The 14,306-nt window shown below is 42.6% G+C and overlaps 1 protein-coding gene across 1 annotated transcript in view; it reads right to left on the bottom strand.

Annotated features, from left to right (window-relative positions):
• Positions 1-9,214, bottom strand: part of ROR1 (receptor tyrosine kinase-like orphan receptor 1) — a 55,653-nt gene extending 46,439 nt beyond the window's left edge. The window contains exon 1 of the mRNA XM_010286860.1: positions 9,140-9,214. Coding sequence (XP_010285162.1) covers positions 9,140-9,182 — 43 coding nt within the window. The 5' untranslated portion in view covers positions 9,183-9,214. The remainder of the gene's footprint in view (positions 1-9,139) is intronic.
• Positions 9,215-14,306: the final 5,092 nt, after the last annotated feature.

Below are 14,306 nucleotides of genomic sequence, written 5' to 3' on the forward strand. Positions count from 1 at the left end.
AATAATCCCTCTTACATCATGGGGAGGCTGTTATGTACATTAATGAGATAATGCTCGTAAAGCACTTTGAAGGTGAAAAGTGCTATGCTGGGATAAGCACTGTTATTATATTTTAAGTTAAATCTCAGGGTTTCAAGAACATAACAAAAGCTGGTCCGTATTTTAGAGTAGCACTCTATAAAAACATTTTGGAAACATTTTAATTTACAGAAGTATGGCAGAATAGCCTGAAAAAGTTCTAAATAAAATTTAGCCCACCTATAATTTAATAATAGTCAAACTGATTTTTTTTTAATTTGTAAAAACAATTTACTGCTGGGCCTGGACCCTGAATGCCAAGTTTCAGCCCACAGAGATTTTTTTTTTTTTTTTTTAATGGCTGAGTTATAAACCCTTGAAAAATGCTGACAGCCCCTTTACTAGAGCAGCACTAGCGGGTGCCCTATAATGAACTTTTAAATGACTTGAGATAATATCTGGAAAGCCAAGCCTGAAATATATTTCTGGTTTTGAGCCGTTGCCAATGCAAACACAACACATCATAAGTCATCTTCATGATTCTAAGCGCATAAATTGGAGACACTGCATATAAAATCCAAATATTAGGTATCTTTCATGGCCAAACTTTTTGCTGGTTTGATGTTACAGAATAGCAACAGCTGTGCAAGAAGAAATGTAGTGCGTTGCGTGTCTCAAAAGAAGAAAAGTGTGTGTATTTCCACAGCTATGTCTTGACATTGTTAAATAGGAGCCTGCCCGGTCGTAATAAATCCTGAAGTATTCTACTACTTTTAAGTGGAACCCAGGTGGCTTTCAAAATAAAAGCTCGTCCTCTCTGGCCAAGGAATGTTAATCTCCTCTGTGACCACATGGTTACTCTAAAATTACCAAAGACACATCTTAGAGCAGCAACACCCTCTCTGCTTGGAGGACTATTTTGCTGGCCACAGTGAGACCTTTTTTCCCCCCTAGCACTGTGTGTTTCTGATTTCACTAGGTGTTTAAAGCACGATGGGGATGCAGAATTAGACCCTGAAATGTTCATTTTATGACAAGAATTGCTGTTTCATTTATCCTTTTCTTTATGCCCTTCTGATCTTTTGGAATATTCAAAGAAAAGCTAAAATTAAAGTCTCCATTCAAGCCATCGCAAGCCTGAAAACAGCTTTAATCCAGGTGCAACAGAAAGGCTGGTGTACCAAGTTACTTCTCATTATAGACATGCAACAACACACTTCTCTGGAAAGGAACATCTCAAAACCTTTTCTCAAGCAAACCTACAGCTATGGGGACACCGTTTCCAGCTGCTGGACTGGAGAATAAGTTTAATTCTGGATTTGAAAATTCAAATCTGCATTGTAAAACAACTACCTGACCCAGGTGGATAAAGCAGTTGGGACGGCAGTCTTACAGACTGCTTATTGCCTTTATCTTTTTGCACCAAAGGTTTAGCAGCTCACCCCTTCTTTGTCATAGCATACATCAGCAATAAAGAAATGCAAAAAGCGCCTCAGTCAGGGTCTGCAAGCCAGGTAAGTTTAAAGATTGGTAACTTCAAAAGTTTCTTTAAAAGGGAAGAGCCTGCTGGGCACATCGAAGGTCTGACTCGGGCTGCCCGATTTAATATAATAGCCTGGAAAGAAGCATTTTCATTCATTCAGAGCCTTGGATTTTCCATGTTAGTCCAGTCTGATGCAACATGTGGACGTGCCCCATACTCACATGTATGGGCACCACCATTGAGCTCAAACTGTTGGAAATTTTCTATATGGAATTGTTCTCTTTGGAGAAAGTCAACAACATGGAGCCCACCCAGCCTGAAGACGCTGGAGGGGCTTGCTGGTTGTTCCTTATGTTCAACCAACTTGAGTTTTAAGCTATTCCAGTTCAGCTAGAGAAGGAACAAGCAGGATCTCTTACTGAAGTGTGGCCACAGACAGAGCACATACTTCTCAGCTGGAAAAAGGATTAACCATTGATTGCTTGCTCTGTCCATAACTCGCAAAGGAAGATAACTCCCGGCAGGCCCAATCTGTGGGTCCGATCAACAGATCCCTGTTATTAAAAGGGGCAAAAGGAAGACCCCCGGATGGAACTGCACTTGTTTTAAATGAATAAAAGCAGAGGAATGACAGTGGGAGGAAAGGGATACAACACTCAACCCACGATTTGGCAACCCATATGAAGAATATCAGAGTTAAAGAAGTCCAGACAATCATGCAGAAATATACAATGTCAACTGTCTTGGGACAAAAAGAAATACTTCACTGCCTTTGCTTGCCCAGCTTATTTTCAAAGGAGTTTCCTCAGTGATGTGTATGTGCGAGACTCAATTTGGGAGACACGCTGCAGCTGTGTGTTGGGCTTTCTCTTCCCAGACACATCTAGAGGTCTTAGTGCCACCCGAGGATAATTTACTGAACTGAAACAAGGCTGACCACTGCCTGAGGCTTTACGGCTTTTCAGATGTCCACGTGTGACATTCACTGTATTTGGGATTCTCAGAATTAATTGCTACTTTCTGATATTTAGCAGCTTAGAGATTGCCCTGGGCCACAGCAGAGGGAGGGCTTGTGGAGGGAAAACGGAGCAGAGATGCCCGCGGACTCCCAAAAAATTATCTGGGGCTGAGCACCTGAATCCCATTGCTTTTGGAGAGGAACTGGACAACTCACTGCCCTTCGTGCCAATGCAAATTCTGAATATGCATTTGAGAGTTCACATCTGCCTCTCCTTTTATGAGTCAACTTTCAGGTTTAAGGACAGATGTCTTGGTGATAGCTTTGACGCTATAATCTGGCAAGGGGAAATGAAGCTTTTCTATACTCAGGAACCAGTTTTATAGAACAAGTAGGAAGCCTCTAAACTTTATCACAAAAAAAGTGATTTGGAGTAAGTAAACAAATGTCCACATCCAGCTATAAACCCAACTACTGAAAACCATCAAGGGATTTTGTTGTCACTTTAGAAGCTGCTCTGCAGTAGAGAGCCACATACAAAAACACAAGCTATTAAAGGAAGGATGTATAGAAAGCTATGTGCCTTAAGATTAATGCTGTAGAGTCAAAGAAAAGCTGTTATTTTTGACATTTTGACATAGCATCACTTTAGGATCTGGTTCTTATTAGCCCTTTCTGTGCCTTTTAAAGGTCTATTTTTTTTAAACAAAAAATGTCAGGAAATTTGGAACAGAAACTTACAATAAAACACGTCCCTTGACCCTCTGATCTATCAATCTTTCAAATAAACAAAGATAGCTGGATGAGCCAGGAAAAGGTTATTATATATAGTTACCTTATGTATAATGGTCAGACATTCACTGCACACACTGAGATTATAGAAAAAATCCAATGTAAGTGAAGCATTTTGTGAAAGATTTTTGCCATGAATGCCAACCTTACTCAGGGTGGTTTCTTTTTCAAGTTGTGTTCTGTGACCTTCAAATTTCACACCCTGTATTATTTATAAATGAGACATTCAAGAAACACAAATTCTCAAATAAAAACGTGCACTCTGTCAGTGGAAAAGCAAACAAAAGGAGCTAATGTACTGTGGCTAAAAAAATTTTCAAACAAAGTAGCAGTAATTTACTGCCTCGCTACTAACGGGACCCCACAAATAGAATCTGAATCCTGAGCCCCATCAGGGGAGCTTGATTTACCAAATATCCCCCAGATAATAAAGGAAAATAAAAAGGTAAATTGTGCATGAATGTGAAAGCTGTAATTCTTCCCCTTTCACCACGTGTATCAAATTCACATCCAGTGATTTCAAAAGAAAATCTGGAAATCTCTAAAGAACTGGGGCTAAAGTTAGGAGGCCTCAATCCACCTGGTTTTCTCCACGTTTGGTTTTGTTTATGTTTTTTAAGATGTAGTTTGCCTAAGAGTCAAACTCTCCCTGGGACATCAGAAAGATTTTCCCCTTAAGAACTCATAGCCTGGTCATTTCCCTGCCTGGAAAGACTTGCCAGGGTGACAGCTTTAGCCTGGATTTGTCAGTAAGGACGGCAACACTTGCCTTCTCCCCTCGGGAAGCCCCCCCGGACCCAAAGGGTGCATCAGCAGCACGGCATGGCCGTACCTACTGGGATGTCCTGCAGTCCCTGCTGCGCTCCGTGGCCTGTAGCTGCTGTGCAACCCACCCTGCCAGGGCATGTTCTTCCCGCACAAAGATCTCCCAGAAGTTAATGACATGCAGTCCGACGCACAGGGTAGTGGAGCAAATCCTGCAGCTATCCCATCCCCTGTTTTGGCCTTCCACAGTTATTTTCTGCTCTGGATCTCCAGACCATCCGAGGGGAGGGATGCTTGCTATAGGTGATCCTTGTATTGATATGTCTTTGAATACTTAAGGATAAATCCCAGCTTAACCTCAAACCACTGAGTGATTTGGGGTGCATTTTGTAAAATCCTGACTCTTGCTGCCAAGCTCCCTGGGGAACGTTTGCTTTCTGTGTAACACCTGGAGCACCAGGAGACTGCTAAGCGCTGCCGCAGCAGTGACCGCAAGGTCTATGCCACACAGAGAGGCTGGGAGCAGTGGGGAGCTCAAAGCCCGGGCTTGGGATCGTGGATGTCTGGAAATGAAAATGGTTCCCAAGCCCTGAATCATTCTGAAGTTTTATACTTGTTTGCCAAAGCAGATAGGCCGTGGAAGGGAAAGGAAAATAGGCAGTATCTGCAAAAACTCACACTAATGGGTTTTCTTCGGAAACTGAAGGACCAAGTGAAGAGCTCCTGGGAGGAGGAGGTACCAGCAATAAGATAACACGGTGTCCTCAGCTCTGGCTCAACCATGGCCAGGACACATCCTTGTGCATGGTCAGGGAGCTGCCATGATGAAACGAGCGCCTGAGGCTGCAGGTGGGCACAGGGGAGACCTGATCAGGGGAAGCTGCAGTGATGGCATCGTTCTCTTATCAGTCCTGTAGAGTGAACGTCCACTGAAGTTGAATCCTACTCACAGTTAAAAGAAAATAATATTTCAAAGCTGACTCTTTCTTGGCAAAGACTCCAGTATTATCTTTGCCTAAGGATGAAGAGTTCCCAAACAATTCCTCCATTGTACCAGATGTAAATAGGCTCTCATTCAAATTCAGCCCTATCTATTTCTTCATAAATAAACCGACATCTGACGGAAGGAAAAGCCTACCCTTCCACCATCGTTTTTGTGGTACGAAGCAGCTGAATGAAGGATCAGGGAAAAGAAGAGCTCACAGTAGATTGGAAGCTTTCTCAAAGAGCTGGAGCACAAGCTTTTCCTGTGGTGTAAGGGGAGAGAGAGGGGCAATGCACAGGCGAGGAAAAATTAGAAACAAAAGTGCCTTAAGCAACAGGAAGAAAAAAAGAGAAAAGCAGTGCCTGGGGCCTTGCTCCCTCACCCACTGGCGTGCCCCAAAAAAGAGTCGCATTAAAGAACAGAGCACGGACCCTAAAAGCCATCACCAGGGCAGAGCATCCTTGGGAACTCCGCTTAGTCTTGGTTTCATCGGGCCTTTTTGTTTTGCCTCAGATGTCACCTACTGCCGTAGCTGATGTCAAACAATTTCCAGATAAGGAAATTGCTTCAAGCCACCAAGAGTGAATGGCCGAGCCGTGGCCAGTGTCAGGAGCAGTTACAAAGCCTGGTGCAATGGGGCCACGTAGGAGCACACACGAAGGGGGACGTCTCCGAGCCTCACGAAGTGATCAGCTATGGTCCCCACTGGACGTCCCCCACCTGCCGAGCAGCCGCAGGCTCCCCCAGCCCGAGGGAAATCTCAGCTAGCACCTTGGGGGTAAAAGGCTTCCCATCCTGCCACCGACCCGCTGAGATGGGCCTTTTCCTACCACCAGAGACCCCTTTTTTTCCCTGAAGTTCACTTATTTCTCCTTATATAATTAAATATTTATTAGATCACATTTTCATTTCTTTTTTGCCCCCGTGGCATTCCCTCTGCACATCGGAAAAGAGAGAGAAATGCTCATAGCTAAATTTCTGCTATTTTAAAAGTGATTATTTTTTATTTTTTATGCACAGTTTGTTTGTTTTTTTAAGGTTTTGGTGAGAAACCACCTCCTCCCTCCCATCAATCGTTGCTTTCAACAGCTCTTCACGGGTGGCTGCGTCTCTTTTAAATTCATTTCCTGTTAAAAAGAATAAACAGGCAACTGTTTAATGCTGTCGATTTAGCTTATTTAATAGAAATTGAAACCTGAATAGGGCTCAGTTGTAAGATAATCACTGCAGAACTCACCGAGCTAGGGAAAGCACCGTATTAAGTAATTACTTCAAAATGCAGAATATTGTTTAGCAAGACTATGAGCTGATCCTCCTTCCCAAACACAGGTGACATATTTGAGGAAGAGATGCTCATTTCCAAAAGGCAGCAGGTAGAGTTAGAGCTGCTTAAAGCGGACAGCCATTTAATTGGGAAATTTGGCTGGAAACCATTTTCATGTGGTGAACTTAATAGGCTTTAAAATGAGTTTTACTGGGACGCCTGCGTGACCTCATGGCTGACTGAAGCAAAGACAAGTGGATGTTGATTTCTTGAGATGCTTGTTTGCAAAAGAAATGGAAACTAAGTGCACGCCTAATTTTCTCCTCTTGAGGTTTCAACTCACCAAGTCAGCATGCGCTGCAGTATATTTGGCTTTATACAAGCAAGAGTTTCAAAGAGCTTTAGTAGAACCAGCAGCTCCCACATTAAAGCCCCTGCTTCTCTCTTAGACAAGACAAAACGTGTGTGCCTTACTCTGCTTGCAGGCAAACTGGGAGAATCCGCCCTCTGACTAAGCTTTTTGGGCAGCGAATGCATTTTAATCACATATGTAAATCCACGTTTAGGTGTGTAAGCTTACAGCAGTCTAAATGCTAATCAGCTCGAGCAAAGGGGCCGGTAATCCCCCAGGAATGCAGGATTCAGCCCAACGAGTGGTAATTGCCGCATTCCAGATGGATTAGAAGTGTGTAACTTCATTTTACCTGTTTCTGACAATATAGCCCAGGAACAGGTGTCACGGAAGTAACGCGGAAAATGGTTTAATTACCAACGTAGAGGCCAGGCTCAGCACTGGCACAGAAAGTGTAAGCTTCGCTTTGAGCAATAAGATGACTCAATGTCCAGGACGGTGGCAGTCGTCCCAAGCTTTACCTCTGCTCGCTCTGGAGCTGCTGCTTTCCGACAGGGCCAGCACACCAGCAGCCAGGGTGGGACATCTGAACCCTGGCTGATACAACCTGGTGTGGAGAAAGCAGATGCAACGGAGGCAGGCAGCCTAGGCTGCCACCAGGCACCATCCTCTCTTTCCTAGCTATGTCAATCAAACTAAGGTTTTGGAGAGTGCCCACCTGGGGCACATGCTACTGAAGAAAAGGAGCATTTGAACTACGAGCTGAGAGAAAGTTTAACCACAATATGGGTTAAAAATCACCGTGGTCATAAAAGACCAGCCTCCGCAAAACCTCCCGTTAGGAATAACAACAAAGAAGCTACTGGGAGCTATTCTTCAGCACAGATCATATACAATTTACAGTAAAATTACATTATCTTCAATATGTCTTCTGTACCTTCTTCTCTATGTAACTTTTGGTTGGAGACACAGCTTTCCATGCAATTTATAGCAATTGATAGGCACTTTACCAGTTGAACCCTTGGGCTCACAGTGGATAACAAAGAATACATCCCTGTTGATCATTTGCAAAAAATATTTCCACCACTTCAACAAAGTGTGACCCTGTCTTCTAGGAACATGAGGTGAGCCCCTAGAGAAAAATCTACCCTGTAGGTTAGTACAGGTTGCCTGCCAAGGATATCGTAAGTGGTCTGAATTAAGACTGTCTGATTGCCTTCTCTCTGGCATTTCCTAACTTTTGAGTGTCTGGCTTTCTGCCCTTAACTTGCTTTTTCTAGGACACTTATTTATTTCTTACTTTTTGAAAAACCAAACAAGGCTGCCAAATAATTAAAGAAACACACAGGCATCCTGTTTGGGGGAACCACTACCCCCACTTCACCGCAGCTTTGGGACGTTCCCTGAGCACAGCCCGGACCTGCGGACCTGCCATGGGCATGGCATGGATGAATCACTGCAGTGGGATAAGACATCCATTCTGTCAACGCCTTCTTTCAGTGATTTGCTGTGAATTGGGAATTCTCTGCTTAATGACTACATTGCTCTTCTGCCTTTTCCACCAGCAAGCACAAGCCCTTTCTTTGACTTCCATCTTTTCTAATATGTCCTGGATCACCAGAAAGTCCTGCTCCTTCCCTAGTGGGAAGGCAGATGTGAAAGAGCCAACCTTGCCTTAAAGTACTCAGAACTACATATTCTCTTCATACTTAAGCACAGAAAACATATTTATGCATAAACATAAAACATTCTGAACACATGTTCATAGAAAACATGAACAAAATACAGACAAAAACATTTGGAAAAACCATCTGTGGCAGAACTCCACTCTGGGAAATTTCAGTCTAAATAGTTAATGGTTGGCAAAGTTATAAGCAAATGAAAAGAGTGGTTAACAAACTGGACAGCTAGTGTGGCTAACAGCATCCTCCACTGTAAACGTTATGTTAGAAGCATTTCAAAGACCAGATTGACTCAGGAGCTGCAGGCCACTGCCTTGCAATAAGGGCTAGAGGAAGCTAGGCAATTGGGCTTAAAAAATTGGTGGTGCAAATGAAGGAGAATGAGAAATACATCCCTTTTTTCACAATATGTACCCTTTGGAGAGCTCCAAATCACACGTAGTTACCACCTGCGAATGTATTTTCCCCATCTATTAATTTAAAGTCTCAACATTTCATAATAAAACACATCGAGGCTAACTGACTGCCTGACGCTTGTTAATTTTGAGTTCAAATCCTAAGATCCACCAGACAAAATGTCAAGCAGTTCATAAACCAACAAAACTCACATCTTGAAATATTTTTACCATGTGGAACATTTTACTAGTACAAGAAATGAACACAGCATTCTCCAGAAATCACAGAACGACACGTAATTAAACATCAAACGATCACAAGGCAAACAAAGTTTATCTTAAATGCCCCCTCGCCCCTTCGCTTGCTGATTTGGGTGAGTCAAGAAGAAGAATTGAGATTTTTAAATCTGATTTCACATCTTTCTATTTTTTTCTGTCCACTTACCTTTATCCAATTCACTTGAGATGTTCCATGATGATGTAGGCATGAAATCAGCAACAATTGATGAATTTGCTCCTGGAATGGAAAAACAGGAAAAAAAAAGGTGCTGTTAATACATTGATTCAGTATCATCAGGAGAGTAAAAGGCATTTATAAAGTCGCTGTCACAGTAATAAAATTATTTGAAGAACAGCAGCTATTAAAATGCACACGATGATCTGTGTTGGCAGCCTGAGACATATGGGTAGCAGAAACAGCGAAGTGGAAAAAGGCACAGGGCCAGCGCTGGAGTCTGTTTTGCAATGCTGTCACTGTGAGGCCTTGTGTTAATTAAGCGACCAATCTTTGAGATGCATTTGGCCCACCTTAAAAATCTCTCCACGAGTTTTATAGAGGTAGAATGACTCTGCAGAGCTACAGCTAAGAAAAACACAAATGCCATGAGGTTGCTGAACATGTTATCTATTAAAATTTACAAGTGATTTTAATCCTGCAAACCCATGCGCACAGGAAGAGACACAGTTTATGCACTGAAGTTAATAGGGCTACTTGTATGAAAAATCCTCCTACGACTCATGTAAACACAGGCTGGAAAGACTGATCTGATCATCAGTAACATTTTCTCATTGCTACTTTTCGCCTTTTCAAGAAAAAGTTGAATGGTGACCTTAGTCTTCATTCATATTTTTTCCTTTTTTTATCATGCAAACAGTACATTGTACAGAGAACGGTGTTGAGGGAACTGCCAGCATACTTCCAGCCTCAGCTGTAGGTCACAGTAAAACACCTCTCTGTATCTGAACATCGATGACTTCATCAAAAAAACATATAAGGTGTGTAACTGCTGCTGTTACTGCATCCCAACAGGTTGCAGTGGCCAGGTATAGCATCCATGGGGAGATGCTTGTTGGGGACTCCGAGGGCCTTTGCAAAACCACCTTCAGCAGTGTAAACCTACCATCACACGGAGCAGGGGATTACCCATGTGCGCCTTTATGAGGCTCTTCAGGCATCTGGGAAGGATTGCTTTTGGAGCGTGATCTCTCAGAGTCAACCCCAGGGATTAATACACATATATATGAGCTTTAGTGAGTGATGGTGGGAAGGGTGGGAAGAAAGGGTGTGCACACATTACATGGCGCAGAAACGCAGTGCACCTCCTAATTCCCTGCGTCCACCCAGCCCCAGGAAACCTGACCTCAAAATGGAGGAGAGCGATGCTGGAGAGGACTGCTACGGCACCAAAAGCGGGAGTGAATTTGAAATAAAAACAGGCAGTGCTCAATGTGTCAGCGCCCAATCTGAGTGAGATGCTAAAAAGATTCACTACAAATTAACACCATGTGTCCTGATCCTGCACCCTGGCTGGACCCCCAGTGCCGGGTGGTTCCACTCGGTCCCACAAGTGCACAACAAGGGCAGGTCAGGATGCGGAGCGTCAGCAGGATCCCAGATGAAAACGGGAATATTTTGAAATGTATCGTTTTTATTCTGACACCAACCCGTTAGCTTGTTCCCAGACATCTTTTAACTAGAAAGCAATTTTACTCATAAAACTGTGGCAGTGCAAGGATATCCAAAGATTTCTGCATTTATTTGACCAGTTAGCAACTATTCTATTTCATTAAAAAAACATGAGAAAATTGTAAACACAGAGTAAAACAAATGCACAAAGCTTTTAAGTCCAGATACAGACACTACACTTTCTATAAATATAGTCTTTCTTAAACGCCCACCTGGTAGCACTGCTTATTTAAGACTCTGTCAAGTATTTCCAATGTAAACACTGAACTTGAAGGCTTTATAACTCACCTACGAACATGGCCCCTGGCCTGTGCAGATATGCAGGGCAGAAACCCACTGATGGGGACAGATCCTGAGCCCACGTAAAATGGCATCGCTCTGAAGTCAGCAGTGACACCTGTTTACACAAGCTGAGATTCTGGCCCACTGTGTCCGTCCTACCTCTTTTTTTACTTTTTAACAGTTGAGCTTCTTACCTAACCCAAATGTTAGGGACCATGTGGCTGAAAGACCTGCAAGGCTTAAGGAAAACAACATGGATCCAGTGCTAATATCATCTTCATGGTGACCATGATCATCCAAGAGCAGGACGCTGTGGTTGATGGATTTGCTCTGAGGGTAAAGCTGAGATGTGGGGTAGGTGACAAATAACCAGTGGGCAAGTGCTGACCAGGACCCAGTCGGTGTCAGGTTGGCGCTGGAGGTTGGGATGCTCGATCTCTTATGCCTCCCCTGGGTCCTTGCCCTTCCATCCCTCCTACCCCAAAAATGGCACAGCTCCTGTAGACCTATGATAAAACCCCCTGAGAGAGGGATCAGAGGTGCCATTGCAACCAAACAGGTTCAACTCTTATGGCCACAGGGCACCGCTCAAACCCATGGGCCATAGGTTATGTCATTCACACTGCTCACACATTCAAGTTTTGCACTCAACGATATATTTTCTGTAGGTAAGATTAATTTTATTCACCTGGAAATATTCTAGTATTAAGAGCCTACAAATGAACCATATTCTGCAAACAGCTAACACACAATAACCAAAATGAAAGAAGAAGTACTAACGATACTATGACCATATACAGTATTTTGCTATTTAAAAGTCCAGAGTGTTCATATGAATGTTTTCTTAAACAGGCTTTGAAAACATGACCGCAAATCTCACAGAGCAGACATCCATCACCTGATCTACCAAAGTAACCACATTAGAAGACCAAACTTTACTGTTTACGAGATAGTTCTCCAGGCTGGTAACTGGCAATTTTCTAATATTCCTGAATTAAAGTTCCAATTTGAGAGCAATGTATTACTGTGCCCTTAGTAAACCTTTTATTTGACTGAAAGGAACATGCAGAGCAGTTACATAGCTTGGGAACATACCATCAATTCAAAATTAAGGCAGAAAACAAAAGCACCCCAGAAAAGAAGTCCACAAGACAAGCATGAATTCAATTTCTAACTGCGAGGACTTAGGATTGCTGTGCACGACAGTGAGAGCAGTGATACCTCTCCTTGGAAAAACTACGTTATAACCTTCAGGCCAAACCCAAAGCACGCTCTGTCGGAAGGTGAGTTCCCAGCCAGCCCATGGAGAGAGATGAGTCATGGATGGGAGAAGGATCAAAGCCTCATCTGAGCAAACTCGTTCCTCCCCTGGAACCAAATCCATCTCCTGCTCCTGCCTGCTCCGCCTCGCTCAGTAACTCTGCCTCCAGGAGGAAAATGGGTTTTAAAAAACAGACTGGGAATGAGTAGGACTCCTTTCCCTTTTGGGACCCACTGTGTGCTGGTGAGTCAAAGAGCTGGAGCACCAGGAAGGTCACACCGAATGCAAGGAACCTACAGCTATTCCACCCACGACAGCTCGAAGGCCTGGAGGAGACCAGGGAGCGGTGCTCAGCATCCATCACTCCACATGTCAATGGTCCAACCACTCACTTCACTCACACACCCATTTCCTCCCTTTACTCTGTAAGTCCCATGTACGGGGGACTTACACAAAGCGACTTGCATTTGGGGCACAGAAGCAGGCTTGCCCATTTGCTGTCACCATTAAAAAAAAAGAAAAAAAAATCTGCTTAATATTGCAATAGGATTTCAAATAAGGAGTTTAAAAATTAATCCTTCATTGTTAAAAGTGTCCTCTTATACCCTACTTTAACTATGTGAACAATCAGATTTGTTTTGGAAAGAAGTCATCCTGAGAAAAGTGATCAGCAGAGACAACCATTATCCCGTTAAGATTTTATTTATAGATGAAACCATTCCAGGTCAATGATGAATCTTATCCTTAATACTGGAAAGATAAGTATCTGTTCAAATCTCTATCGCTATTAAGAAACATTGGTCTTAATAAGAAATCACAACAGTCAATTATAACCCCTGTGAAAAGCCAAGTAAAGTGTATTCAAATACACTCCCCAAGAGAAGTTGGCTAACGTCTGATTTTATTACCATATTGCATAAGTGTAGAGTGAATTTCACACAAGTCAGTCCTTTTAAAACCTTTGTGATTAAATAAACTTCAATAAGGTTTACAAAAACCTGCCTCTGAAGAAAAACTACAGAGCTAGTTCTTATCACAGGCACACACTACCGTCTCATTTTCTCACCAGAAGCAGCCATTAGTCAGTGCTCCAGTGTTTGTACTGTCACGGTTACAGACCATCAAAAGGCTGGGGCAGCCTCATCCCCTGGCCGCAGAACCGAAAAGGAGAAGATCCAGACCCCATGCCCAGGCTAATTAATATCTCTATGGGATGCATTTGTAACAAGAAGTAAACAGAATATAAGTCAAAACAGGAAGAAGGCAGATAACTAAGATGACACCAAACCCAGAAATGATTGAAGATTTTAATGGGGAATAAGTCTGCTATACAGAAACAAAGTAGAGAGCAAAATATGTCTAAGAATGTGGATATTCTGCTTGCAAGGTTCTACAAGCAATGCACGAGGTCTGTAAGTCTCTAAGCGTAGGAACGAACACATCCAGTAGAAGCGTTGCCTGGGCCAGGCTTTCTTCTCCGGTGCAAAGATGAAAATCTCAGGTCTGGCAGGAACACATCTTTTTAAGGTGGAAGATACGTCTAGTTAAAACACACAAACAACAAATTCAAAGTGTCTTCTTAATGGGCATCCTCTGTCTTATTTTATATCACACCAGTGATATAAAATCTATACACTAATTATATAATTTTATATATATATAATCATAAGTATTTTTTCCAATAGAAATATGAATGTGATTGCAATGTATGCAATCCAGATTTCACTGTAGAATACCCAAAATAGCAAAAAGAGCGTCAAGGTATTTAGAGTAACCAAGGAGTTAGATGTCTGAGTAATAAGATAAAATATACAAAACGAAGGTTTAAACTAAATTAAAAAAGAAGTTTTCCATTTGTGAATTTCTTTCCCAAACTGCATAGAAAGCCTACCCCAAGTAAGATTTGTTAACCTGTGAAGGAATTTGCCTACGGTAGTGATAAAACCCCAATTTCACGAGACAGTAAAAACAAGATTGGGCAAGACGTTACTACAAATGGTGAGCTATCCCACGCTGTCAGGAGGGTCAAGACAGGATAACTTAAGAGGAGATTTGGGTGCAAGTATTTTGGCCAAATCACCGACAAACAATTTATAAAAGCAC

This window comes from Phaethon lepturus, unplaced genomic scaffold (assembly GCF_000687285.1).
Source record: "Phaethon lepturus isolate BGI_N335 unplaced genomic scaffold, ASM68728v1 scaffold15945, whole genome shotgun sequence".
Lineage (NCBI taxonomy): Eukaryota > Metazoa > Chordata > Aves > Phaethontiformes > Phaethontidae > Phaethon > Phaethon lepturus.